Source organism: Notolabrus celidotus, chromosome 4 (assembly GCF_009762535.1).
Source record: "Notolabrus celidotus isolate fNotCel1 chromosome 4, fNotCel1.pri, whole genome shotgun sequence".
Classification (NCBI taxonomy): Eukaryota; Metazoa; Chordata; class Actinopteri; order Labriformes; family Labridae; genus Notolabrus; species Notolabrus celidotus.
Window position 1 is genome coordinate 635,288 of NC_048275.1, and position 26,508 is coordinate 661,795.

The 26,508-nt window shown below is 41.8% G+C and overlaps 1 protein-coding gene across 4 annotated transcripts in view; it reads right to left on the bottom strand.

The window, feature by feature from the left end:
- Positions 1–6,439: 6,439 nt before the first annotated feature.
- Positions 6,440–26,508, bottom strand: part of oit3 (oncoprotein induced transcript 3) — a 20,602-nt gene continuing 533 nt past the window's right edge. Inside the window, exons 2-11 of one of the 4 annotated variants that reach the window (XM_034682091.1) lie at positions 26,159–26,335; positions 25,616–25,738; positions 18,522–18,896; positions 17,694–17,804; positions 14,407–14,529; positions 14,193–14,315; positions 11,365–11,525; positions 9,928–10,340; positions 6,963–7,062; positions 6,440–6,811 (exon numbers count right to left, since the gene is read on the bottom strand). In XM_034682091.1, coding sequence (XP_034537982.1) covers positions 6,647–6,811; positions 6,963–7,062; positions 9,928–10,340; positions 11,365–11,525; positions 14,193–14,315; positions 14,407–14,529; positions 17,694–17,804; positions 18,522–18,896; positions 25,616–25,673 — 1,629 coding nt within the window. In that variant the 5' untranslated portion in view covers positions 25,674–25,738; positions 26,159–26,335 and the 3' untranslated portion in view covers positions 6,440–6,646. Of the gene's footprint in view, positions 6,812–6,962; positions 7,063–9,927; positions 10,341–11,364; positions 11,526–14,192; positions 14,316–14,406; positions 14,530–17,693; positions 17,805–18,521; positions 18,897–20,833; positions 20,929–25,615; positions 25,739–26,158; positions 26,336–26,508 lie in introns of those variants that run through there. The other 3 variants (XM_034682093.1, XM_034682092.1, XM_034682094.1) reach the window with 3 other exon arrangements.

Here is a 26,508-nt window from a genome sequence, read left to right on the forward strand (position 1 = left end):
TGGATGAACTTTTTTTTCAAAAAAAAAATTTCACTTTTTTTTTGTCAAACCTTTTTTTTTTCTTCAAAAATTTTTTTTTCAAAATTTTTTTTTTCAAAATTTTTTTTTCAAATTTTTTTTTTTCAAATTTTTCTTTTTGTAAATTTCTTTTTGTCAATTTCTTTTTTTTTGTCAATTTTTTGTCAATGTTTATAGGGGATGCATCCGGCTGAGAGTCTCCAGTTAACATGGTTGCCGTTTAAACCAAAACACCGGCCGATCTCTGCGATCACGGCTTTTTGAGTTCAAAAGGATTTTAAAGCCGTGTTGAAACGTCTTTGCTACTCGCGCTTATCTCCTCTCACGTGTTGATTCAGTGAATCCATCTGTGATGAAATATAGCACCATCTAAAACAGACCAGCTGAGTCTCTTCATGCTAACAGGCTAACTGTTGTGTTGATTCATTCTTTGCTTTTTCCATGTTTATAACCGCAGGCGCAGGTTTTTCTGCTTTTGGAGCAAAATTTCAAATTTGAGGAAAATAACTTTTTTCGACAGGCTTTGGATCAACTTTTTTTTTTCAAAAAATTTTTTTACATTTTTTTTGTCAAACCTTTTTTTTCCCAAAAAAAATTTTCAAAATTTTTTTTTTCAAAATTTTTTTTTTCAAAATTTTTTTTTTCAAAATTTTTTTTTTCAAAATTTTCTTTTTGTAAATTTCTTTTAAGTAAAATTATTTTTGTCAAATTTTTTTTTTCAAAATTTTTTGTCAACGTTTATGGGGGATGCATCCGGCTGAGAGTCTCCAGTTAACAGGGTCGCCGTTTAAACCAAAACACCGGCCGATCTCTGCGATCACGTCTTTTTGAGTTCAAAAGGATTTTAAAGGCGTGTTGAAACGTCTTTGCTACTCGCGCTTATCTCCTCTCACGTGTTGATTCAGTGAATCCATCTGTGATGAAATATAGCACCATCTAAAACAGACCAGCTGAGTCTCTTCATGCTAACAGGCTAACTGATGTGTTGATTCATTCTTTGCTTTTTCCATGTTTATAACCGCAGGCGCAGGTTTTTCTGCTTTTGGAGCAAAATTTCAAATTTGAGGAAAATAAAAAAAAATTTCGACAGGCTCTGGATCAACTTTTTTTTCAAAATAAAATTTTCACATTTTTTTTGTAAGACCTTTTTTTTTCAAAAAAAAAAATTTTCAAAATTTTTTTTTTTTTAAATTTTTTTTTTCAAAATTTTCTTTTTGTAAATTTCTTTTCAGTAAAATTATTTTTGTCCAATTTTTTTTTGTCAATTTTTTGTCAACGTTTATGGGGGATGCATCCAGCTGAGAGTCTCCAGTTAACAGGGTCGCCGTTTAAACCAAAACACCGGTCGATCTCTGCGATCACGGCTTTTTGAGTTCTAAAGGATTTTAAAGCCGTGTTGAAACGTCTTTGCTACTCGCGCTTATCTCCTCTCACGTGTTGATTCAGTGAATCCATCTGTGATGAAATATAGTACCATCTAAAACAGACCAGCTGAGTCTCTTCATGCTAACAGGCTAACTGTTGTGTTGATTCATTCTTTGCTTTTTCCATGTTTATAACCGCAGGCGCAGGTTTTTCTGCTTTTGGAGCACAATTTCAAATTTGAGAAAATACTTTTTTTTTTCGACACGCTCTGGATCAACTTTTTTGTCAAAAATTTTTTTTCACTTTTTTTTTGTCAAACCTTTTTTTTTTCAAAAAAAAAATTTTGAAAATTTTTTTTTTTCAAAATTTTCTTTTTGTAAATTTCTTTTTAGTAAAATTATTTTTGTCAATTTTTTTTTTTTGTCAATTTTTTGTCAACGTTTATGGGGGATGCATCCGGCTGAGAGTCTCCAGTTATCAGGGTCGCTGTTTAAACCAAAACACCGGCCGATCTCTGCGATCACGGCTTTTTGAGTTCTAAAGGATTTTAAAGCCGTGTTGAAACGTCTTTGCTACTCGCGCTTATCTCCTCTCACGTGTTGATTCAGTGAATCCATCTGTGATGAAATATAGCACCATCTAAAACAGACCAGCTGAGTCTCTTCATGCTAACAGGCTAACTGTTGTGTTGATTCATTCTTTGCTTTTTCCATGTTTATAACCGCAGGCGCAGGTTTTTCTGCTTTTGGAGCAAAATTTCAAATTTGAGGAAAATAACTTTTTTCGACAGGCTCTGGATCAACTTTTTTTTTTCAAAAATTTTTTTACATTTTTTTTGTCAAACCTTTTTTTTTCAAAAAAAAATTTTCAAATTTTTTTTTTTCAAAATTTTTTTTTTCAAAATTTTCTTTTTGTAAATTTCTTTTAAGTAAAATTATTTTTGTCAAATTTTTTTTTTCAAAATTTTTTGTCAACGTTTATGGGGGATGCATCCGGCTGAGAGTCTCCAGTTAACAGGGTCGCCGTTTAAACCAAAACACCGGCCGATCTCTGCGATCACGGCTTTTTGAGTTCAAAAGGATTTTAAAGCCGTGTTGAAACGTCTTTGCTACTCGCGCTTATCTCCTCTCACGTGTTGATTCAGTGAATCCATCTGTGATGAAATATAGCACCATCTAAAACAGACCAGCTGAGTCTCTTCATGCTAACAGGCTAACTGATGTGTTGATTCATTCTTTGCTTTTTCCATGTTTATAACCGCAGGCGCAGGTTTTTCTGCTTTTGGAGCAAAATTTCAAATTTGAGGAAAATAACATTTTTTTTCGACAGGCTCTGGATCAACTTTTTTTTCAAAATAAAATTTTCACATTTTTTTTGTAAGACCTTTTTTTTTCAAAAAAAAAATTTTCAAAATTTTTTTTTTTTTAAATTTTTTTTTTCAAAATTTTCTTTTTGTAAATTTCTTTTCAGTAAAATAATTTTTGTCAAATTTTTTTTTGTCAATTTTTTGTCAACGTTTATGGGGGATGCATCCGGCTGAGAGTCTCCAGTTAACAGGGTCGCCGTTTAAACCAAAACACCGGTCGATCTCTGCGATCACGGCTTTTTGAGTTCTAAAGGATTTTAAAGCCGTGTTGAAACGTCTTTGCTACTCGCGCTTATCTCCTCTCACGTGTTGATTCAGTGAATCCATCTGTGATGAAATATAGCACCATCTAAAACAGACCAGCTGAGTCTCTTCATGCTAACAGGCTAACTGTTGTGTTGATTCATTCTTTGCTTTTTCCATGTTTATAACCGCAGGCGCAGGTTTTTCTGCTTTTGGAGCACAATTTCAAATTTGAGGAAAATACTTTTTTTTTTCGACACGCTCTGGATCAACTTTTTTGTCAAAAATTTTTTTTCACTTTTTTTTTGTCAAACCTTTTTTTTTCAAAAAAAAAATTTTCAAAATTTTTTTTTTTCAAAATTTTCTTTTTGTAAATTTCTTTTTAGTAAAATTATTTTTGTCAATTTTTTTTTTTTGTCAATTTTTTGTCAACGTTTATGGGGGATGCATCCGGCTGAGAGTCTCCAGTTATCAGGGTCGCTGTTTAAACCAAAACACCGGCCTATCTCTGCGATCACGGCTGTTTGAGTTCAAAAGGATTTTAAAGCCGTGTTGAAACGTCTTTGCTACTCGCGCTTATCTCCTCTCACGTGTTGATTCAGTGAATCCATCTGTGATGAAATATAGCACCATCTAAAACAGACCAGCTGAGTCTCTTCATGCTAACAGGCTAACTGTTGTGTTGATTCATTCTTTGCTTTTTCCATGTTTATAACCGCAGGCGCAGGTTTTTCTGCTTTTGGAGCAAAATTTCAAATTTGAGGAATATAACTTTTTTCGACAGGCTTTGGATCAACTTTTTTTTCAAAAAAAAATTTTCACATTTTTTTTTTTTCAAAATTTTTTTTTTCAAAATTTTCTTTTTGTAAATTTCTTTTAAGTAAAATTATTTTTGTCAAATTTTTTTTTTCAAAATTTTTTGTCAACGTTTATGGGGGATGCATCCGGCTGAGAGTCTCCAGTTAACAGGGTCGCCGTTTAAACCAAAACACCGGCCGATCTCTGCGATCACGGCTTTTTGAGTTCAAAAGGATTTTAAAGCCGTGTTGAAACGTCTTTGCTACTCGCGCTTATCTCCTCTCACGTGTTGATTCAGTGAATCCATCTGTGATGAAATATAGCACCATCTAAAACAGACCAGCTGAGTCTCTTCATGCTAACAGGCTAACTGTTGTGTTGATTCATTCTTTGCTTTTTCCATGTTTATAACCGCAGGCGCAGGTTTTTCTGCTTTTGGAGCAAAATTTCAAATTTGAGGAAAATAACATTTTTTTTCGACAGGCTCTGGATCAACTTTTTTTTCAAAATAAAATTTTCACTTTTTTTTTGTAAGACCTTTTTTTTCAAAAAAAAAATTTTCAAAATTTTTTTTTTTTTAATTTTTTTTTTTCAAAATTTTCTTTTTGTAAATTTCTTTTCAGTAAAATAATTTTTGTCAAATTTTTTTTTGTCAATTTTTTGTCAACGTTTATGGGGGATGCATCCGGCTGAGAGTCTCCAGTTAACAGGGTCGCCGTGTAAACCAAAACACCGGTCGATCTCTGCGATCACGGCTTTTTGAGTTCAAAAGGATTTTAAAGCCGTGTTGAAACGTCTTTGCTACTCGCACTTATCTCCTCTCAAGTGTTGATTCAGTGAATCCATCTGTGATGAAATATAGCACCATCTAAAACAGACCAGCTGAGTCTCTTCATGCTAACAGGCTAACTGTTGTGTTGATTCATTCTTTGCTTTTTCCATGTTTATAACCGCAGGCGCAGGTTTTTCTGCTTTTGGAGCAAAATTTCAAATTTGAGGAAAATAACTTTTTTCGACAGGCTTTGGATCAACTTTTTTGTCAAAAAAAATTTTTCACTTTTTTTTGGTCAAACCTTTTTTTTCAAAAAAAAATTTTCAAATTTTTTTTTTTTCAAAATTTTCTTTGTACATATCTTTTTAGTAAAATTATTTTTGTCAAATTTTTTTTTGTCAATTTTTTGTCAACGTTTATGGGGGATGCATCCGGCTGAGAGTCTCCAGTTAACAGGGTCGCTGTTTAAACCAAAACACCGGCCGATCTCTGCGATCACGGCTTTTTGAGTTCAAAAGGATTTTAAAGCCGTGTTGAAACGTCTTTGCTACTCGCGCTTATCTCCTCTCAAGTGTTGATTCAGTGAATCCATCTGTGATGAAATATAGCACCATCTAAAACAGACCAGCTGAGTCTCTTCATGCTAACAGGCTAACTGTTGTGTTGCTCAGAATGATACCTGCCTATCCGTCTGCTTCTATGGTGTCATCTGTGATGAATGGCATTCCTCTTTGTGTTACTGCCCTCTACTGGTCTGGTGGTGTAGTGCATTTCCTTTTTTTCCTCCATACGTCACTGGCCTGATTTACACAATCTACCCGGGACTTCAACCCGTGGTCCAAACGCAGACAACAATGGGGGACCAGGAACCTTTTAGTTCAGGGTAAAGTAGTTCTGGGGGCTAAAAGACCCTGGAACTCTTGGTCCAAATGCATCTTATAGGATGCTGCTCCTCTCCTACATCACTGCCTCAGGGCGACACGGCGAGGAATTGTTGCCTCACAGCAAGAGAGTCCCTGGTTTGATCTCCTGAGGGTCCTTCATGTTGGGAATCTGCATGTTCTCCTCATGCATGGTACTCCAGCTTCCTCCCACAGTCCAAAGACATACTTGTTAAATTAACTAGTCACCCTAAATTGCCCAGGAGTGAGTGTGACTGTGTATTAGCCCTATGATAGTGATATAGTCACCCATCTGTTTTGAAGTCAATGGTCGGCGGGTGCCATATTGGAAATGTTGAACTCGACCAAACTTCATCCGAGCGAGTGTGAGGTAAAGAGGCGGGCCTTAAGCCTCCTTGCTAACAACAGGGTGCCTCAAGTCAGCCACGCCCTTATTTGGGCAAAACTCGTCAGTTTTATATCTTCAAGAATACAGAGTTATACATTTTTTTAATCCAGTACAGTGTGTGCTGATAGAGAAATGAGCTCTTCAGACATAAACAGTTTTTTGAACCAGGCTGTAAACATGTTTATTTCTGCTGTAAAGATGGTCTCTTTGAATGGGTGTGTATGTGGTTTCCTGCGTTTCTGCAGCCAGCCTCTAGTGGACGCTTGATGAACTGCAGTTTTTTAGCACTTCTGCATGGGCTTCATATTTGAAGATTGGAGGTTGCTGCTAGGTGGACAAGCATGTCAGGATTCAGAAGTTGGTGGATAATGTTGCATTTGAAGGTAGATCACCAATCATTGGTTACTTCCTGTTTTTAACTTCTGGGACGATGGGACTCTGCTGCTTCTTTTCATGGAACATATTTTCCCTTTTAGAAACTATTCTTTGTTGAAGAGCAAATTTTGGTTTTGGTTTCTGTGTCCATCATGACATTTTGCTTTTTGACTTTCCTTCTCAGCCTTTGCACAGTTCATCCCTCCATCACAGACACTTCAGATCCTTTATTTCCTTTGTTTAAAGCACTTTACACTGATTAATGAATTTACATACAAATAACTTAAAGGCAATCAATACAGCATCCGTCTGGTAGTTAATGAATCTGGTATTGTTGGTGTTCATGTAAATGTTACTCTGCAGAGATAATGTGTTCATAGCAGCAGCTGCTAGCTTGTTCTTGAGTCAGTGACTTTGTATTAGCGTCCCGGCTCAGGCAGGATGAAGATGGGGCCTCCGCTCAGAGTGTGCTGCTCCTGAGGTTCACCGGTCTGAGCCTCTCTGCGGACTCGTCCTCGACAGCGCTGAGCGCAGCGGGAGTCTCCTGCTCCACACACCAACACCTGGCAGTGCAGGAACACTTGCTGCAAACAGGAGAGACAGAGATAAAGCAGGACGCCATCCCAGTGTAGCGTCAGAGAGCTAATTCAGGCAGTCTTTACAGTACAGTGCTACGCAGACATAAACCCACACACACACTCGCCAGCTGGCTCCCAGCAGGCCTCTTTTACTCACTCGGTTGTCCTTGCCAATGAACTTGAAGACGGGGACCTGGTAATGCTTGGAGAGCTGGTCCTTTGATGAGTATTGAGTCACAGTTTCATCTGAGATGCACCTAAACACCAAGCCAAAACAGGAAAGAGAGTTTCAGGCAGTTAGTATCTCAGCCCAGCGCTCAGTGATCCATATATATTTCAAACAACCCACTTCATCAAGGTTAGCCGCCCCACGCTTCTGAAACACTTGTATCTCTGTAGGAAACTCACAAGAATAGATTACAGGCGTGCCTCGTGGAGTCTGCTGAGGTGGAAAAGGAAATCTCACTCTGATTTCAGAGGTGAGACCGTTTGGCGAGAGTGAGTGCTCCTGGAATAATAAGGCGGTCCTGTGCTTCGATTTTCCTGTTCAGAATATTCTCTCCACCTTAATCGTCGGGAGGCCGCGGGCATTTTTCATTTGACATATCCGAGAAGGAGGAGAGATTTCCTGTCCTGTATCTGCCAAGCAGCTGATGATGGTGTCGTGGAAACAGCTGGGTCTGATGCCTGTGACGTTTCTAATGAGGACTCTTAATGTTGGAGGACTGAATGAGTGCTAATGAGACACTAACTTCAAAAAGTTATGACTCTGCACTTTTTGTTAGAGACACATTTTAAAGAGATGAATCCATGCATGCATTTTCCATCCAACTTCTATCTGTCAGTAGATTTCCACCTTCATCAGAATACAGTGGAGGAGAGTCGTTTATGGAGCTCTCACTATTGAAAGATTTCAAGATGTATTAGTTACTGCACAGCAATCCATGAAAATACAGACTTTTCACTGTTTTTCTGTTTAACACAATCAGCTAAAGTTTGTTCTGTGAATATTTCAAAGTGACAGTAGTGCTGATTATTTCAAAACACACACTGCAGCATGATTGAATTTCAGGTTTCCACTTTAACAATGAGACACCAGAAGAAGACCTCCACCTCTCCAGTCAAAGTTGATGTTAGAAAATAAGTTAAAAGCAATCCTTGTTCTGACAAATCTTAGTTCTGCTATTGTTTTTTTTTATGTTGCTACAAGTTAAAACTGAAATACATGAGTTTGTTCAAGTAATCAGGCTTTTAGTTTCACAAATAAAAGTGACATCTCTACATCTTTGGATCTTTACATCTTTACATCTTTACATCTTTACATCTTTACATCTTTGGATCTTTACATCTTTACATCTTTACATCTTTACATCTTTACATCTTTGGATCTTTACATCTTTACATCTTTGGATCTTTACATCTTTACATCTTTGGATCTTTACATCTTTGGATCTTTACATCTTTGGATCTTTACATCTTTACATCTTTACATCTTTACATCTTTGGATCTTTGGATCTTTACATCTTTGGATCTTTACATCTTTACATCTTTACATCTTTGGATCTTTACATCTTTACATCTTTACATCTTTACATCTTTACATCTTTGGATCTTTACATCTTTACATCTTTGGATCTTTACATCTTTACATCTTTGGATCTTTACATCTTTGGATCTTTACATCTTTGGATCTTTACATCTTTACATCTTTACATCTTTACATCTTTGGATCTTTGGATCTTTACATCTTTGGATCTTTACATCTTTACATCTTTACATCTTTGGATCTTTACATCTTTGGATCTTTGCATCTTTGGATCTTTACATCTTTGGATCTTTACATCTTTGGATCTTTACATCTTTGGATCTTTACATCTTTGGATCTTTAAATCTTTGGATCTTTACATCTTTACATCTTTGGATCTTTACATCTTTGGATCTTTACATCTTTACATCTTTGGATCTTTACATCTTTGGATCTTTACATCTTTGGATCTTTGGATCTTTGGATCTTTACATCTTTGGATCTTTACATCTTTGGATCTTTACATCTTTGGATCTTTACATCTTTACATCTTTGGATCTTTACATCTTTGGATCTTTACATCTTTGGATCTTTACATCTTTACATCTTTGGATCTTTGGATCTTTGGATCTTTACATCTTTGGATCTTTGGATCTTTGGATCTTTACATCTTTGGATCTTTACATCTTTGGATCTTTACATCTTTACATCTTTGGATCTTTACATCTTTGGATCTTTACATCTTTGGATCTTTACATCTTTGGATCTTTACATCTTTACATCTTTGGATCTTTACATCTTTGGATCTTTACATCTTTACATCATTGGATCTTTACATCTTTGGATCTTTACATCTTTGGATCTTTACATCTTTACATCTTTACATCTTTGGATCTTTGGATCTTTACATCTTTGGATCTTTGGATCTTTACATCTTTACATCTTTGGATCTTTACATCTTTGGATCTTTACATCTTTGGATCTTTACATCTTTGGATCTTTACATCCATGGATCTTTAAATCTTTACATCTTTAAATCTTTACAACCTTACATCTTTACGTTGCTGTTTTTGCTGAATCTAGTGTCCCTTTATATCAAAAGACTCTTCATTTTCTGTAATCGGCAAAAAAAAAAATAGAGCAACTAGTTTGACAATTTCTGAAGCTAAAGCAGTAGATGTTTAACATTTCCAACACTCAAACCCTAAAATATGAATATTTGTGTCTTGTGGTGTCCCTCAGGGTTCTGTTCTGGGTCCTGTGTTGTTCTCTGAATCTGCTCCCCCTGATGTATCTCATAAGGAAGCTGTTTCCTATCATTTCTATGCTGATGACATTCATCAGTACATCTCTTTCTTATTTAAAAGAGTCTATAAGTTGTCTGTTCTTCATTTCCTCCTGCTGAGCACTGATAAAACCTCTGGTCTTCATGGTGTGGTTAAAGAGGTGAAAAGAAGTCTTCTTTTTATCCTCTGCTGTAAATGCTAACCCTGCCCTGCAGTCTCTGGCTCTGTTATTTTGGGGGTCACAGAATAAAAGGTTTGTGAACCCCTGACCTGAAGGTCTTGCTTTAGTGTGCTGTATCTTGTATCTTACCCGTCTCTGATGAGGTAATACTTCAGGGCCTGGTCAGCTTTGGGTCCCGGTGTGGCAAAGCAGTTCTCCACCAGAGCAGACAGACCCTCCACCCTGTCCCTCGGCTCCACCCCGAAGAACAGGGAGTCGTGGAGGCGGAGCTGGGGCGGGGTCCGGTACGGCTCGGAGAACTCCGAGCTCTTGAAGAGCTCCAGAGCGAAGGGGAAGACTCCCTCGCTGTGTCCCGCCAGCTCCAGGGCCGAGCTGCGCAGACTGGCCTGGTACCCGTCTGACACCTGGTACTCTCTGGGGAACTCGCAGGTGACCGGGAGAACTAGTTTACTGGTGCGGACTATCACGTCTCTGCTGCTGCCCGGGCTGCTGCGGGGGAGGCCGGTCACCAGGTTGGTCCCCACAATCTTGTCGTCTGTCACCTGAGGGGGGACAGATCGGTTTAATCTACAGAACTTCAAGGTTCTTTAAAACTTTAGGGACCTTTCAGACGGTCCAGGTCCCATTCTGAAGAGAGACAGGACTTCTTATACTCTGACCAAGAAGAACATAAATAATTAATGAGAGGGACAATGTGAGCAAGTGAATGCCAGACTTTGAAAGAGAATCCACAGATCTACATTAAACCCCCGTAAGGATCATGCTGGACTGCTTTAGTTCCTGCTGCACGTTGTTTTAGGTGCAGGGGTCAAAGTGTGACGATTATGTAAAGACTGAAGGAATAGAAAGTGTAATGAAGCTCTGTGAAAGCAAACAGAATCCTTGTGTTGTTGCACGTTTAGTAAAGTGCACATATTTCTGGGCATGACTGTTTAAATTGCATATAAGTGGAAACGAAGTTAGACCGCCTCAGGACTCAGGATTGATTTATGAATGTAGTTATATGAGCAAAATGTTCTGAGTGTTGAAAATGATGACTGGTTGACCTGAGAGTACAGATTAAAATGTGCTGAAGGGGTTATCAAACAGCTCCATGATAGAGGGCATCCAACAGGTGAAGACAGTTTCCTCCAGGCAGTCATACTCAAACATCCAAGAGAGGCAAGAAAGTGAAGAAATCCAAATCTGAGTCTTAAAGGAGGAACACAGTTTGTTCTTTATAAAGAGGAGAGCAGATCATATTTCACTTCTTTTAAAGAGGATCTAAATTCAATCTAACAGACAGACTCTCTGATGCCTCAGTACTCCTGGATGTAGAGGTGCCGTGTGCAGACACGGTGCAGGAACGAACAGATGGATGCAGTGTTTGTTGAACAGGAGCATGACCTTGATTTTGTCTGTGTTTAAGACCGGTCTGCAGAGGATAGTCTGGGCTGAGTCGTGCCAAGCACAGACAGGAGATGTCTAAATATTAGGCCGACTCATCCCTTTAATACAGTGAGGTAAGAATAATGTTTTATTAACTGATCACGCTCATTCTGAATATTTAACCCCTGTGAACCTCACCTCCACCACTGTGCCGCAGGTCTTCAGGCTGAAGCTGAGGTTGATGTGTGTGCCGTTAGAGACGCCTCTGCAGGACGAGTTGGACAGGGTGAGCTCCAGTCCTCCAACGAGGTCCTTGGGAACCGATACAACGATAGAGCTGGAATCACACTGGACTGGGACTGAAGAAGAGGAAGGCAGAGACACAACTACTGAAGAAGAGGAAGGAAGGCAGAGACACAACTACTGAAGAAGAGGAAGGCAGAGACACAACTACTGAAGAAGAGGAAGACAGAGACACAACTACTGAAGAAGAGGAAGGAAGACAGAGACACAACTACTGAAGAAGAGGAAGGCAGAGACACAACTACTGAAGAAGAGGAAGACAGAGACACAACTACTGAAGAAGAGGAAGGAAGACAGAGACACAACTACTGAAGAAGAGGAAGGCAGAGACACAACTACTGAAGAAGAGGAAGGCAGAGACACAACTACTGAAGAAGAGGAAGACAGAGACACAACTACTGAAGAAGAGGAAGGAAGGCAGAGACACAACTACTGAAGAAGAGGAAGGCAGAGACACAACTACTGAAGAAGAGGAAGACAGAGACACAACTACTGAAGAAGAGGAAGGAAGACAGAGACACAACTACTGAAGAAGAGGAAGGCAGAGACACAACTACTGAAGAAGAGGAAGGCAGAGACACAACTACTGAAGAAGAGGAAGGCAGAGACACAACTACTGAAGAAGAGGAAGGCAGAGACACAACTACTGAAGAAGAGGAAGGCAGAGACACAACTACTGAAGAAGAGGAAGGCAGGCAGAGACACAACTACTGAAGAAGAGGAAGGAAGGCAGAGACACAACTACTGAAGAAGAGGAAGGAAGGCAGAGACACAACTACTGAAGAAGAGGAAGGCAGAGACACAACTACTGAAGAAGAGGAAGGCAGAGACACAACTACTGAAGAAGAGGAAGGCAGAGACACAACTACTGAAGAAGAGGAAGACAGAGACACAACTACTGAAGAAGAGGAAGGAAGACAGAGACACAACTACTGAAGAAGAGGAAGACAGAGACACAACTACTGAAGAAGAGGAAGGCAGAGACACAACTACTGAAGAAGAGGAAGGAAGGCAGAGACACAACTACTGAAGAAGAGGAAGACAGAGACACAACTACTGAAGAAGAGGAAGGAAGGCAGAGACACAACTACTGAAGAAGAGGAAGACAGAGACACAACTACTGAAGAAGAGGAAGGCAGAGACACAACTACTGAAGAAGAGGAAGGCAGAGACACAACCACTGAAGAAGAGGAAGGAAGGCAGAGACACAACTACTGAAGAAGAGGAAGACAGAGACACAACTACTGAAGAAGAGGAAGGCAGAGACACAACTACTAAAGAAGAGGAAGACAGAGACACAACTACTGAAGAAGAGGAAGGAAGGCAGAGACACAACTACTGAAGAAGAGGAAGGCAGGCAGAGACACAACTACTGAAGAAGAGGAAGGCAGGCAGAGACACAACTACTGAAGAAGAGGAAGACAGAGACACAACTACTGAAGAAGAGGAAGACAGAGACACAACTACTGAAGAAGAGGAAGGCAGAGACACAACTACTGAAGAAGAGGAAGGCAGAGACACAACTACTGAAGAAGAGGAAGGCAGAGACACAACTACTGAAGAAGAGGAAGACAGAGACACAACTACTGAAGAAGAGGAAGGAAGACAGAGACACAACTACTGAAGAAGAGGAAGACAGAGACACAACTACTGAAGAAGAGGAAGGCAGAGACACAACTACTGAAGAAGAGGAAGGAAGGCAGAGACACAACTACTGAAGAAGAGGAAGACAGAGACACAACTACTGAAGAAGAGGAAGGAAGGCAGAGACACAACTACTGAAGAAGAGGAAGACAGAGACACAACTACTGAAGAAGAGGAAGGCAGAGACACAACTACTGAAGAAGAGGAAGGCAGAGACACAACCACTGAAGAAGAGGAAGGAAGGCAGAGACACAACTACTGAAGAAGAGGAAGACAGAGACACAACTACTGAAGAAGAGGAAGGCAGAGACACAACTACTAAAGAAGAGGAAGACAGAGACACAACTACTGAAGAAGAGGAAGGAAGGCAGAGACACAACTACTGAAGAAGAGGAAGGCAGGCAGAGACACAACTACTGAAGAAGAGGAAGGCAGGCAGAGACACAACTACTGAAGAAGAGGAAGACAGAGACACAACTACTGAAGAAGAGGAAGACAGAGACACAACTACTGAAGAAGAGGAAGGCAGAGACACAACTACTGAAGAAGAGGAAGGCAGAGACACAACTAGACACACAATTAGAACAGGCTGAAGTCAAAGTCAGGAAACATTTGATCTGTCTCACTTTTTAAAGTTATATTTTGGGCTTTTTGTCTTTATTCCATAGGACAGCTGAAGAGAGACAGGACATGTGGGGAGTAGAGAGTTGGGGAAGACATGCAGGAAATGGTCAACCGGTCAGGAATTGAACCGGTGACCCCTGCGATGAGGACTGTAGCTGCTGTATGTGGGGCGCTTAGACCGCTAGGCCACCAGCTCCCCATTGTCTCACTTTTTAAACAAAAAGTTTGTATGAGAGTCAGCCATGTTATCTTCTGCTAATGTATTCAAAGATGACCCTGCAGCACAGAATGTTACACATGATTAGTAATAGCCTGAAGAAAGGAACTATGGTCTAACCTTTACTATCTAGAACTTTGTTTCTGATGTGTTGTTGTGAGCTCTCCTTGCTGCTAAATGAATCTCCTAACTCCAGAACACATTCCTCTCACACACACGTATCTGAGCTGATACACACCCTGACATGTGCGTTTGTCCTCTCCCAGCTCCAGCCCTCGGGGACAGCTGCAGTGATAGGAGTCTTTCAGAGAGGAGCAGCTGTGGCTGCAGCCTCCATTGTTAACGTGACAGCCGGCTATCTCTGAAAAACATGAAGACCACGGTGAGTTCCTCTGCTTTCCTCAGCTCTGTCTGACTCTGAGTGAGGTGTGAATATCAGAGCTCTGATCTACCTCTGCAGGTGAGTCCGTCCTCGCCCAGCACACGGCCCGGCCCGCACTCGCAGCGCCAGGAGCCTTTGGTGTTCACACACACCTCTGCACAGCCTCCATTTCCCTTCTCACATTCATTCACATCTGAGCGGGACACACACACAGCACACCTGGGTCAGTTTCAGCATCAGGTGAGTGTTTGTTTTTAATCTGCTGAGTACAGGATGGGTGGACTTTATAACCTGGAGGTAAGTCAGAGGATGATAAACTGACTTTAAAGGGCTGTAACTCTGTGTTTATATTACTGAGAGGACCTGTAAAGAAACATTGACTTATAAATAAAAAGGAGGGAAAAGAGGAGAGAGAGGGAGCAAAGGGAGGAATGAAGAAGTCATTTCTGAGACAGGGGAAGCAAGATTTGGCTAATGGGTGAATAATGACATAATGGACGGTTTCAGGCCGGCTGGGTTCCCTCTGCATGCCTGTCACCCATCATTAGGTGTACCTTCCAGTCTGTCACACACACACACACACACACACACACACACACACACACACACACACACACACACACACACACACACTAACACACACACACACACACTAACACACACACGCACACACACACACTCATACTTCACACACTTACAAAATCGAGTCAGCAAATATCAAAGACAATCTATCAGATGTTCTGTCTCAGACTGCTTCCATGTTTTTTAAGGCTTTGAACTTTTCCTTCCAGTTCTGAAGTTTCTCTGAAATATAAAATGTGTAAAAACAGTGTTTCAGTCATATTGATAAATCCATAAATAGTATGGGAGGTAGAGCCTTCAGTTATCAGGCCCCTCTCCTTTGGAATCATCTACCAGTCAGGGTCCGGGAGGCAGACACCCTCTCTACTTTTAAGAGTAGGCTTCAAACTTTCCTTTTTGATAAAGCTTATAGTTAGAGCTGGATCAGGCTTGGACCAGGTCTTAGTTATGCTGCTATAGGCTTAGACTGACACACTGGGATCCTGTCTTTCCCTCTCTCTCCTCTCTCTGCCTGTCTCTCACTTTAACTCTTCCTGTCCCATTAAAGTTACTAACCATAGACCTTTCTGGAGTCCCTGAGCTCCCTTGTCTCGTAGGTTTCTCTGGATCTCTGCTGGAGATTCCTTTTTTTGGGGTCTGTTATTCATCCTTTCTTTCTTTCTTTCTTTCTTTCTTTCTTTCTTTCTTTCTTTCTTTCTTTCTTTCTTTCTTTCTTTCTTTTCATTCTGTTCTTCTTACTTTACTTTCTTTCTTTACTTCTTTCTCTTTTTCATTAATTTTTTCTTTCTTTCTTTCTTTCTTTCTTTCTTTCTTTCCTTCTATCCTTTCCTTCACCATTTATTCTCCTCTTTTTCTTTCTTCTGGTCTCTCCTCTCTTCCTTCTCTCATGTTTCATCTAGACCATTTCTGAAGTCCCTGAGCTCCCTTGTCTCCGTAGGTTCCTCTGGATTCTCCGGCTGCTGGCTGGACGTGGTTCCAGACTCCAGCTGCCTACAAACTTACTTACTATCCGTCTCCCCACTTATCACTCTCTCTCTCTCCTCCCTCTCTCTCTCTCCCTCTCTCTCTCTCCCTCTTCCTCCTCTCTCTCTCTCTCTCTCTCCCTCTCCTCCTCTCTCCTCTCTCCCTCTCTCTCTCCCTCTCCTCTCTCTCTCCTCTCCCTCTCTCCTCTCTCTCTCTCTCCTCTCTCTCCTCTCCCTCTCTCCCTCTCTCTCTCTCTCTCTCTCTCTCTCTCTCTCTCTCTCTCTCTCTCTCTCTCTCTCTCTCTCTCTCTCTCTCTCTCTCTTCATCAGATTTTCACCAGGCCTAACACCCAGAGCCAGGCTGCAACACTAGCATCTTATCACATCATGTTCTTGATTAACACAATAAGTCTTTCAAAGACGGTGAAGTTGTGAGAGAAGCGTTGGTTCAGGCTGCAGACTCACTGCAACTGAAATCTTTCTGTGTTTCGGTGAAGCTCATTTAATTCAACAGAGATGGTTTAATGCAGGCGTGTCCAAAGTACGACCCGGGGGCCAATTAATCACAGTCTGAATCATCTGTACATTTGGAGTTTCTTTAAAGCGCACAAACTAAACTAAAGTCAATCCAGAAACATCTCAAAGAGCTTCATATGGACTACTCTTATAAAGCCAAAGCTCTGGGGATTCTGCAAGAATATAATTAGGAGGAAACACAAGAACTCTTAAAGCTGACAGGTTTTCAAATGAATGTTTTTATCATGATGTGAAAATGTTCTTGATGAACACTAAAAGTTCAGAAGACACAAAAGAGGAAACAAGACAAAATCTAAATTATGAAATTGTGCAGAAAAGGCAAAATTTGGTGAATAAAAATAGTTCAGAATGCAGGACAAGAATTATCTAGTTCTTAAAATGTTGTCTGCTGGTCAGAATAGTCTTAAAACAACATGAAATAGAAGTGTGATGAAATCCAGATCCTGATCCTGCAGAAGAAGATAAAGTTTGCTGATGTTTACATGGCATGTGGAGAACTGAGGACTTCCTAGTTACTGATTTATTGAGAAACTTTTTAAAATAATTGTTATTAAATAGAGATTTCATATATAACTTTTATGATTCCTAAGTCTCAGTTGGAGCCACTGGCCCTGAGGTATTCTGACAACAATTGGGCCCTCCTTGAAAAAAGTTTGGACACCCCTGATTTAAAGCATTAAAAATCAAGATAGTGAGTAAAGCATGGGCGGCCTGAACATTCAATACAGCAATGAGACGGTCGAACAAGAACAAACACAAACCATGCTTGTACAAATGTCAAGAAAATGGAGTTAATGGAGTTTGACTCGCAGTTAAAGCTCTGAAAGGTTACACCTAAAGTTATATCAGCATATCTTTATGTACGTCTTTCCCTTTGCAGAATACTAAACTGGAAACTACTCTGCTGCTCATGAGGCTGAATGTAATCCAGAGGTCCCCATCTGAACATGTATGAACACTGACTGAGACAACTATGGCGACAATAAAACACATAGATGTTTAAATAATGAGGAAACAAAGCCCTGGATCCGATTGGATTTGTTGTCCTTCCTGTCTCTACATGCCATCGAGGAAAATAACAAACGTGGATGTTTGACAAAGATTTGCATAAAAACAGTTTATCCAGAAAACAATCCAAATCCACTCTGACTGATCCCTCTTGTTGTTTTCAGACTGCATTTCCTGCCTGTCTGTTTCACATGTTCCCTTCTTAATCACTGTTTGTTACACAACTTATCACCCCCTCCTCTTCTCTCTCTCTCTTCCTCCATCTCACCCAGGCATGTTTGTCTGTCCGGTCCCAGGGCGGTCCCAGTTCCACAGCGACAGTCAGACTTGGGACATCTTGGACCCGTGCAGTCCACCTCATCACAGATATCGTAGAAATCTGTGCAACACACACACACACATTAGGAAAACACAGCACAGAAACATGCATCTCAGCAGAGCCCCTGCTCACATGCAGAGGGGAACCTGTAGCAGTTTTGAGCAGAGCCACATTATAGACGAAGCTTCCACGTTCCTGCCCTCAGCTGTGGTCATGAACTTTGGGTAGTGATGGAAAGAATGAGATTGTGGATACATGCGGCTGAAATGAGTTTCCTCTGAGGGGTGTTTGGGTTAAGCCTCAGAGATAAAGGGTCTAGATCATGGAGCTCTGAGCGGAGCTATAGGAGTACAGCCGCTACTTATTTGCACCGAAAGGAGCCGGTTTGATGGTTCAGGCATTTGATTCTGCTGCCTCCCGTTGGATGTCCAATGTGCTAGAGGCATGCATATCCCATCTGGCATGGGAACGCCTTGAGACCCCCCAGGACGAGCAGGAAAGCATAGCTGGGGAGAGGGATGTTTGGGGCAGCTTGCCTAGCATTCTGTCACCGCGGTGGAAAAGAATGGATGGATTCATATTAAGTCATGTTTTAGAATATGACCGTGCTGATTGGTTTAAGAAAAGTTTAACTGCATGCAGACATTCATTCCATCTCTCTTGGGGAGTCAGGGTAGAAGGACGAGAGTTGAAACGACTTTGGGCTGCAGAATAATAGAAGATGAATCCTGTTTGCTGAAATAGGATTTGACTTCAAAGCAAGACATTCTCACTTACGGCCACAGTAAACATGGAAGCACACCGAGGGTCTGGGCAGGCGATACACAAAGTACCCTCCGCTGCAGGCCTTCACGTCCACGCTGGCGTTCCACTGGCAGCAGTTCCCATTGAAGCTGGCGCACGCGGGCAGGGTGACGATGCCTTCCTGGAGTTGGGGGTGGCTGCCTTTCAGCCATATGGGAGCGTGGGTGCCGCAGTGCTTCTCAGAGATACAGAAGGTGGGCATGGCTTCCCCTGCCATGCCGGTGAAGCGGTACCATTCCCCAGACACGTGGCTGTCACACAGAGGGACGCCGGACGACTGGTTGACGTGGTAGTCCGTGTTCCTCCAGGGTTCGTTCAGGCTGATGTAGGCGGAGCACGGGTCGAGGACTGAGGAGTGAGGGAGAAAGATGGAAGTGACTTAGATGCAGGTGGTTGGAAAAAGACAATGAATCAGTCCCTTAACTTTCAACAACACATTAACAATATTACAAAGACTGCTTTCTTCCACCTCAAAAACATCGCCCGTCTGTGCCCCTCCCTTTCCTTCACTGCCGCTGAAACTCTCATCCACGCCTTCATCACCTCAAGACTCCATTACTGCAACAGCATCCTCTACAGTTCACCCAACACCCTCCTTAACAAATTACAATACACACAAGACTCAGCTGCACGCCTCCTCACTCACTCCCGCTCCAGAGACCACATCACTCCAGTCCTCCAGAACCTCCATTGGCTTCCCATCCCCTCAAGAATACGAGATCCTCCTCATCACCTCCAAAGCCCTCCATAACCTCGCTCCCTCCTCCCTCACCGACCTTCTGCAGCCATACAATCCCACCAACGCCAACCTCCTTACCCCTCTCACCAAACCCAAGCACCAAACCTGGGGGGACAGGGCCTTCTCTGTCCCTGCTCCCACCCTCTGGAACTCTCTCCCCCAACACTCTGGACTCAAAACCACCTTTAGAAAGACTTTTAACCTGTAACTGATGATTTTTGTTTTATTTTGCTGCCTTGCTTTCCTTTGCTTTTCTATTGTATAATCAATTTTTACTTGTAAAGTGTCTTGGGGAATCCTTTAAAGCGCTTTTATAAATAAAATGTATTATTATTATTATTATTAATACATGCGTGTTTTAAAGAAGGGCTGAGAAATGAAACTAAGAAAGTGCCAACAACTGCAGTTCCTTGAGTGGCCACTTGAGGCTGGTCCCATAAGTGAGTCAGTTCCCATTAGAGCCCATATTAAGGTGCTCAACTTTAGATTTAAACTAACTCAGTTGCTGAACTTGACTTCTTGGTCGTGTGTAGTGACAGTGTGGCTTAATGTGCTGGTAACAGTTCCTCCCAGGTGTCAAACAAGTCTGTTCTCCTGTGTTACTTATTAGTATACTCACTCTAATGTGCAGGTATCAGAGTCTGTAGTGTGCTCTGCTTGTTAGCTTCTTCAGTGTTTGTCATACATTGATTCCTTTATGTTAGCTTGTGCAGGAAGGAAGGATTGTATTTGTTTTTTCCTTGCAGAGAAAACAGTAGCTGTGATTAGTCTGTGTTTGTTAATAGAAGAGGCTCTGTAGCTCTGGTGTTGATTCAAGGTAAGATCATAATTAACTCTGGGAAAGGTTCAACTTTCTGCACCAAAGAAAAGCACTACATCTTTAAATCCATGCAGGCCACTTGAGCAAACTTGTTACCATGAAGCAAACCCTTGGACCATCAAGATAAACTGCAGCAGAGTCAATTCTAATTCTACTAAAAGCCAACAAGCCATCCACAAAGAGCCCTTTATCCAGCAAGCTCTGTCAGTGGTGACTCCTTTCACTTCTGCCAGCTCTGCAGAATCAGCAGAACAACTGAACAAGCAGAGTAAACTAAGTGCAGCTAAACAATCAATAGTCTTTTCTCCTTTCTTGGCCTCTCAACGGTGTAATTAAGAGGCAGACGTAAAACAAAGGGAGGGATGACGAGAGAGGGCGAGAGCGAGGGTTTGTGTTAATCACTGAGAATCAGCAGGGATGCACAAACAGCAGGAGGCTGATCAGAGCGGCAGTAAAGCATCTTCAGTGACAGGCGAGAGCCATGAAACCTGACAGCTGACAAGTAGCATGTAACGCTTAACTGGAGCTGGAACCGTCACTTCAACACGACCAAGAAGCTTTCGTTGGATTGGTCGACATAAAACATCTGTGTTTATGTTCCAATAGACAAAAAGGGCTTTCTGGAAGTCAAATGGAGTTCAAGGTTGACTGGAGAACAGCAGAAAAATACATGAATTCAAAACAACAACAAAAACATACTCTGGATATGTTAAAGGATTAACTGACTGATCCTAAAAGTCAAGTTCAGTTCAATTTAGAGGATTCAAGGAAGTGTTATTTTCATTTCAGATCATTTGTGTCATGATCCTCATCATGGCAGCCCTCCCCTCTCCCTCTTTGTGTGTGTGTTTTGTTATTTCCCTGTCTGTGACTCCTCCTCCTGTGTCTCTTCCCCTTGTTTGTTTCTTGTGGGTGAATGTGGGCGGGGTTTCCAATCAACAGGCAGCACCAGGTGAAGCCTTTCACTAATCAACCCTCTCCTATAAAGCCTCTGGATTTCCTCCTACTCATCGTCAGATCGTACTTCAGTTTTCAGTGGTATTCTGAGTCCGTGGCTCCTCAGCATTTATGTGTTTCTTGTCTTTGTGTGTGTTCAGCTGACGTCCTTGTGTGTTTCCATCTTGCTTCAGAGATTGCCGTGCATGCTTCCTGCTCTCATGCTGATCGCTTCCCTGTCTGCTGCTGAACCTGCCTGCCTTTGCCTGAGCTCCAGTTCCCCTCTGTGTGAGTACGCCGGAGAGAGGGACTGCTCCACTCTGTACTCACGGCGCCATTACCACAGAGTGAACTCCAAATAAAGGACTTGTATTTTCACATCCATCTTTGCCTGAGTTCTGCTTTTGGGTCCAGTCCTGGTGACAAGCCATAGCAATTTGTGTACATAAAAGGGAACATAATGACGTTCTCAGGTCCTGTTATAAAAGTTGAAATGATCAAAATATTAAAATATATTAACAAGACTCAAATTAAATACCTAAAATACGTTTGGAAACATTATTTCAGTCAGTTATTTCTACCCTTAAATAATACCAATAGGTGTTGTATTTCATATCTTTAGAAAGCCTGATTAATCACCTTTACAGCGAGGTATAAAGTGTAAGGATTGTGCATTCATGGAATGAGCAACACAGCTGCCCGTTTGGGCAACACCCCCCAAAATGTATCAAAATCCCCTGCAGTAATCTCCGTTCTTTATTCACTCTTTCAAGGTCTGACAGGTGTGTGACAGTCACAGGTGTATGACTGGCACCTGATATCTCCAGAGTCTGGGACTTATTCCATCCACCAGGAAGACAACGCTCTCCCCCACAGAGCCAGGATCATCACAGACTATACCCCCAGAATTTGGGAGTGGTTTGCTGTGAGTCCAGACCTCAACCCAATTGAACACTTGTGGGATCAGCCTGCTGTACGCGCCAGAGTCACCAACATAACTTGTTGGTTGAACTTCAACAATGGACAATAAGTGTTCTAAGTTATAAGTAATATTCCTTCTTACTGTGGGAGAGTGCAATCATCCAATCCACCAAGCAAATCCAAACAAGAGTGTATACCAACAGGAGAATATTGCAGGGGATTTTGGACCATTTTTTGGGGCGCTATCCACAAGTAAAGTTGTGTTGCTCATTCCATGAATGCACAATCTTTACAAGTTCTACCTCATTGTAAAGGTGACTAATCAGGCTTTCCAATGATATATAATATAACACCTATTGTGGAGATACCCTTTTTTGAGGACACCATACATTCTGCCTGGAAAAGTCACATGTTCTTTAAATTCCTGTATTACTTGGCTGTGTGAGTTCTCAGATCCAAGTAGTCAAACTCCCAGAACATGTTTGTATTTTTATTGTATTCTTGTTTGTTTGACTGTGTATGGTGTTTATAGTTTTACTTGTATATATTATTATCAATGGAAATGAAAAGAGTTATACTCATTAAGAGGCTGAGCCCGAGAAGGAACCCCACACAGACCTAACATAAAGACTCAGTGCTGTTCCATGGATCCAAACCCATCGATCTAACCTCATTAGAAGCAGCTTTCTGTTCACCATGTCAAACCAGCTGCTGAGGTCTTCAAGTATTAAATAACACAGTCCACATCCCCTGCTGCTAACCATGGCTTAAAGGAGCTGATATCCAAAAAGCTCTGATACTGTGACCAAGACGACTCTCATCCTTTCTCCCTCCATTCATTAAAGAACAGTTCATCTTCTTACTACCTGCTGCTCCAATAAAGGCAGAGGGATCAATTCACAAGCTTGGCCCACTGACAGCCTAAACGAGCGGGGCCGGAGACGTATGACTGACCAACTGTTTGCTGGAGCGGCACAGAAGGGGCAGAGGACATAGCTGACTCATGCTGGCGTATGCTAATGGGAGCGTTAAATCTTCCAGATGGGGCTTGAATAACTTCATTTGGCTGTTAAGGGAATGTGGAGCCGAGTCCAGCCAGAGTCTGACTCTCATCTGCACTGATGAAGATGCAGACTCACAGTAAACAGTGCACAACCTTATAGTTCATCACAATAAATCCAGTTTGTAAAAGCACTGAGCCAGCAGAACTCTAGTGCCCTGTAATGCTCCACAAATATTATAGAATGGTAAAACTAACTCTTAACCACAGAAACACCTGCACTGCATGTGAGGCCTGATGTCTCACACTGCTCATTGCTCCAGTAGTCTTCAGGGCATTTCTTCCTTTGTGGGTTCTGACAACTAAAGAGAAACAGGCAGCAAATGGTCATGGCCAGGAGCCGAACCAGCAACCACTGTGGTGAGGACTAAAGCCTCTGTATATGGGGAGCACTCTTAAACCGCTAGGTGAATGGCTCCCAAAGGAGCTACATCTGGTCCTTCAGAGAGAGTCTTCTCAACCCTAACCCTAACCCTAACCCCTAACCCTAACCCTAACCCCTAACCCTAACCCTAACCCTAACCCTAACACCCTAACCCTAACCCTAACCCTAGCTCTAACCCTAACCCTAGCTCTAACCCTAACCCTAGCTCTAACCCTAACCCTAACCCTAACCCTAACCCCTAACCCTAACCCTAACCCCTAACCCTAACCCTAACCCTAACCCTAACACCCTAACCCTAGCTCTAACCCTAACCCTAGCTCTAACCCTAACCCTAACCCTAACCCTAACCCCTAACCCTAACCCTAACCCTAACACCCTAACCCTAACCCTAACCCTAACCCCTAACCCTAACCCTAACCCTAACCCCTAACCCTAATCCTAACCCTAACCCCCTAACCCTAACCCTAACCCTAGCTCTAACCCTAACCCTAGCTCTAACCCTAACCCTAACCCTAACCCTAGCTCTAACCCTCAACCCTAACCCTAACCCTAACCCTAGCTCTAACCCTAACCCTAACCCTAGCTCTAACCCTAACCCTAACCCTAACCCTAACCCTAGCTCTAACCCTAACCCTAACCCTAACCCTAGCTCTAACCCTAACCCTAACCCTAACCCTAGCTCTACCCTAACCCTAACCCTAGCTCTAACCCAACCTAACCCTAACCCCTAACCCTAACCCCTAGCTCTAACCCTAACCCTAACCCTAACCCTAGCTCTAACCCTAACCCTAACCCTAACCCTAGCTCTAANNNNCCTAACCCTAGCTCTAACCTAACCCTAACCCTAACCCTAACCCTAGGTCTAACCCTAACCCTTATTATTAATCTTATGGTTAAGTATTATCTTAGAGCAGGTAAAGCTAAAATCCCATCAACCATCAGGGGATAAAAACATGTCTCTGGTTATATACTATCAGGATAAAGAACACATGTCTATAAACGTGATCTACAGTAAATCACTTTATAACGGTGTTATTTCTGAAAAGATCAAACTGACAGTGATAGCTTTATTTCCCTCTGTCAGGCTGTTTCACAGCACAGGTGCTCTGACAGAGAGAGCACAGTCACCTTCTGCCTTAGACCTGGACTGTGGAACAAATAACAGCCTGAGCAGAGGATGTCGAGCACGAGGCGGCTCATAAAAACTTAAAAGGTCTGCAACACAGCCAAGGGCCAAAACCCTTTAGTGCCTTAAAATCTGAGTCTTAAAATCAGTTCTTAAGTTTACAGAGGGCCAGAGGAGGTGTGCTAAAACAAGAGTGATATGATCTGGTGTTTAGTGCCAGGTAAAACTCTTACTGCTGCTGCTGCTGCTGTGGACGAGCTGGAGGTGTTTGGAGGTTTGGCTGAGGCAGGTAAAGAGAGAGTAATCCAAACCTGGTTAAATAACAGCGTGACTAATCCTCTCCAGATCCAGGAGATGAGTCCACTGTGCTCAAATCAAAGGTCTGTTCATTTGTGAAGGTCTTTCTGCTGGCACTGTCAGACAACCCATCACCATGGTCCTTTAAAACGCTGCTGTTAGTTTGGGTGGTTATGTGTCATCAGCGTATCTCTGTAATGAGACATTGTGTTGCTGGATTATATCACCATGTTGCAGCATGGAGAGGACCAAGACTTGAGTCCTGGAGTTCCCTGCAGCTCTGTCTGCTCTGGACTTAGAGACACCAAAGCGGTTTACTCAAATATCATGGTCCACTATATGAAGTGTTGAGCTTATCTAAGCAGTATTAGAAGTGAGCAGTCACCTTCATCTGCTGTGAGGAGGAGATCATCTGCTACTTTAAGAAAAGCTGCCTCTGTTGCTGTGTTGCTCTCTGAAACCTGACTGGAGCTAATGCGGATGTAGTCCCAAAGAAATGCACCATTTATGCACCATTTACCAACATTTGCTGGAAGCTATACTCAGATGTTGTCATAATTACCAACATGTGTTGTAAATGAAGTATTTTAGTGACTTTTTTTGAGTTAGTGAAACCAAAAACCCAGCATGCACGTTGTTTTAGTCTCATAATTCAGAGCATTAGCCCAAAAGAGACATAAAGAAACACAAACCCAAGTCATAAAGAAAGTCCTTAATTAAATATGATTGATATGAAAACCGGCTCTCTCTGTGTAAAACATAAAAAGGTGGTGTTAGACTCACCTGCTCCTTCAGTCAGGTAGATCTCCTGCAGCAGGCTGGTCACCACCAACAGAATCATGATGAGCCGTCAGGTTAATGAGAGTTGAAGAGTTTGCATGTGTCTCTCTCCTCTGGTTCATCCTCCTGTTTTAAGTATGAGCCTGTTATCTGCATCTTACTGTCATGTTTGTCTCACCCTGACCTCTTGAGCTTGACCATCCTCCCATTGTTTCAGACCGCACTGTCCTCAAACCTCCAAACTCAATCCCTTATTTTGACACTTTCACATGTCTTAAATCTTCCTTTGTCTCCCTCTCAGATTTCAACACAAGCATGGATGTAATCTGCAGCAGCGTCAAACCAAACTGGGTAATCTGCTTAGTGTCGTTCTGAAGCCGCTTCACTTCAAGGTGACAGCTGGGTTTGCACCCTCAGACCCCCACAGAGGACTCACTGTGCCATAAAAATCAAAATGATCTACTAAATCTCATTACTCCGCCAGTCTCACAGGCCAGAATATGTCTGCAGCTCTGCCCCCTTCACTTAGAAACAACCCAAACTAACCTGATGCCGTGCCTCACTTGTAATTAAATCAGTGGAGGCATTAATCCTGGAGGCTGTTAGGAGAAATGAGGTGGATCATGCCGTTCTTCTTTTTGTGATTACTCCTGGAAATGAGACCCTGTTAGCCTTCCAAGTCTCTGTGGCACGGGCAGATCCAATAAGCACTTTATTACACTCCTGCATTAGCAAAGATGTGAGCAGTTAGTGATGATTGTTTTATTTATCTGAACTTCAGTTTAAGGTTTCAGATTAAAGTTTACTCTCTCATTAAATGTGTTATGTGAATGAAGACCTGTGAATGAGTTCACTAAGGTACAGATGGACTTTCTGCTCCCTCTGGGACACTTTGG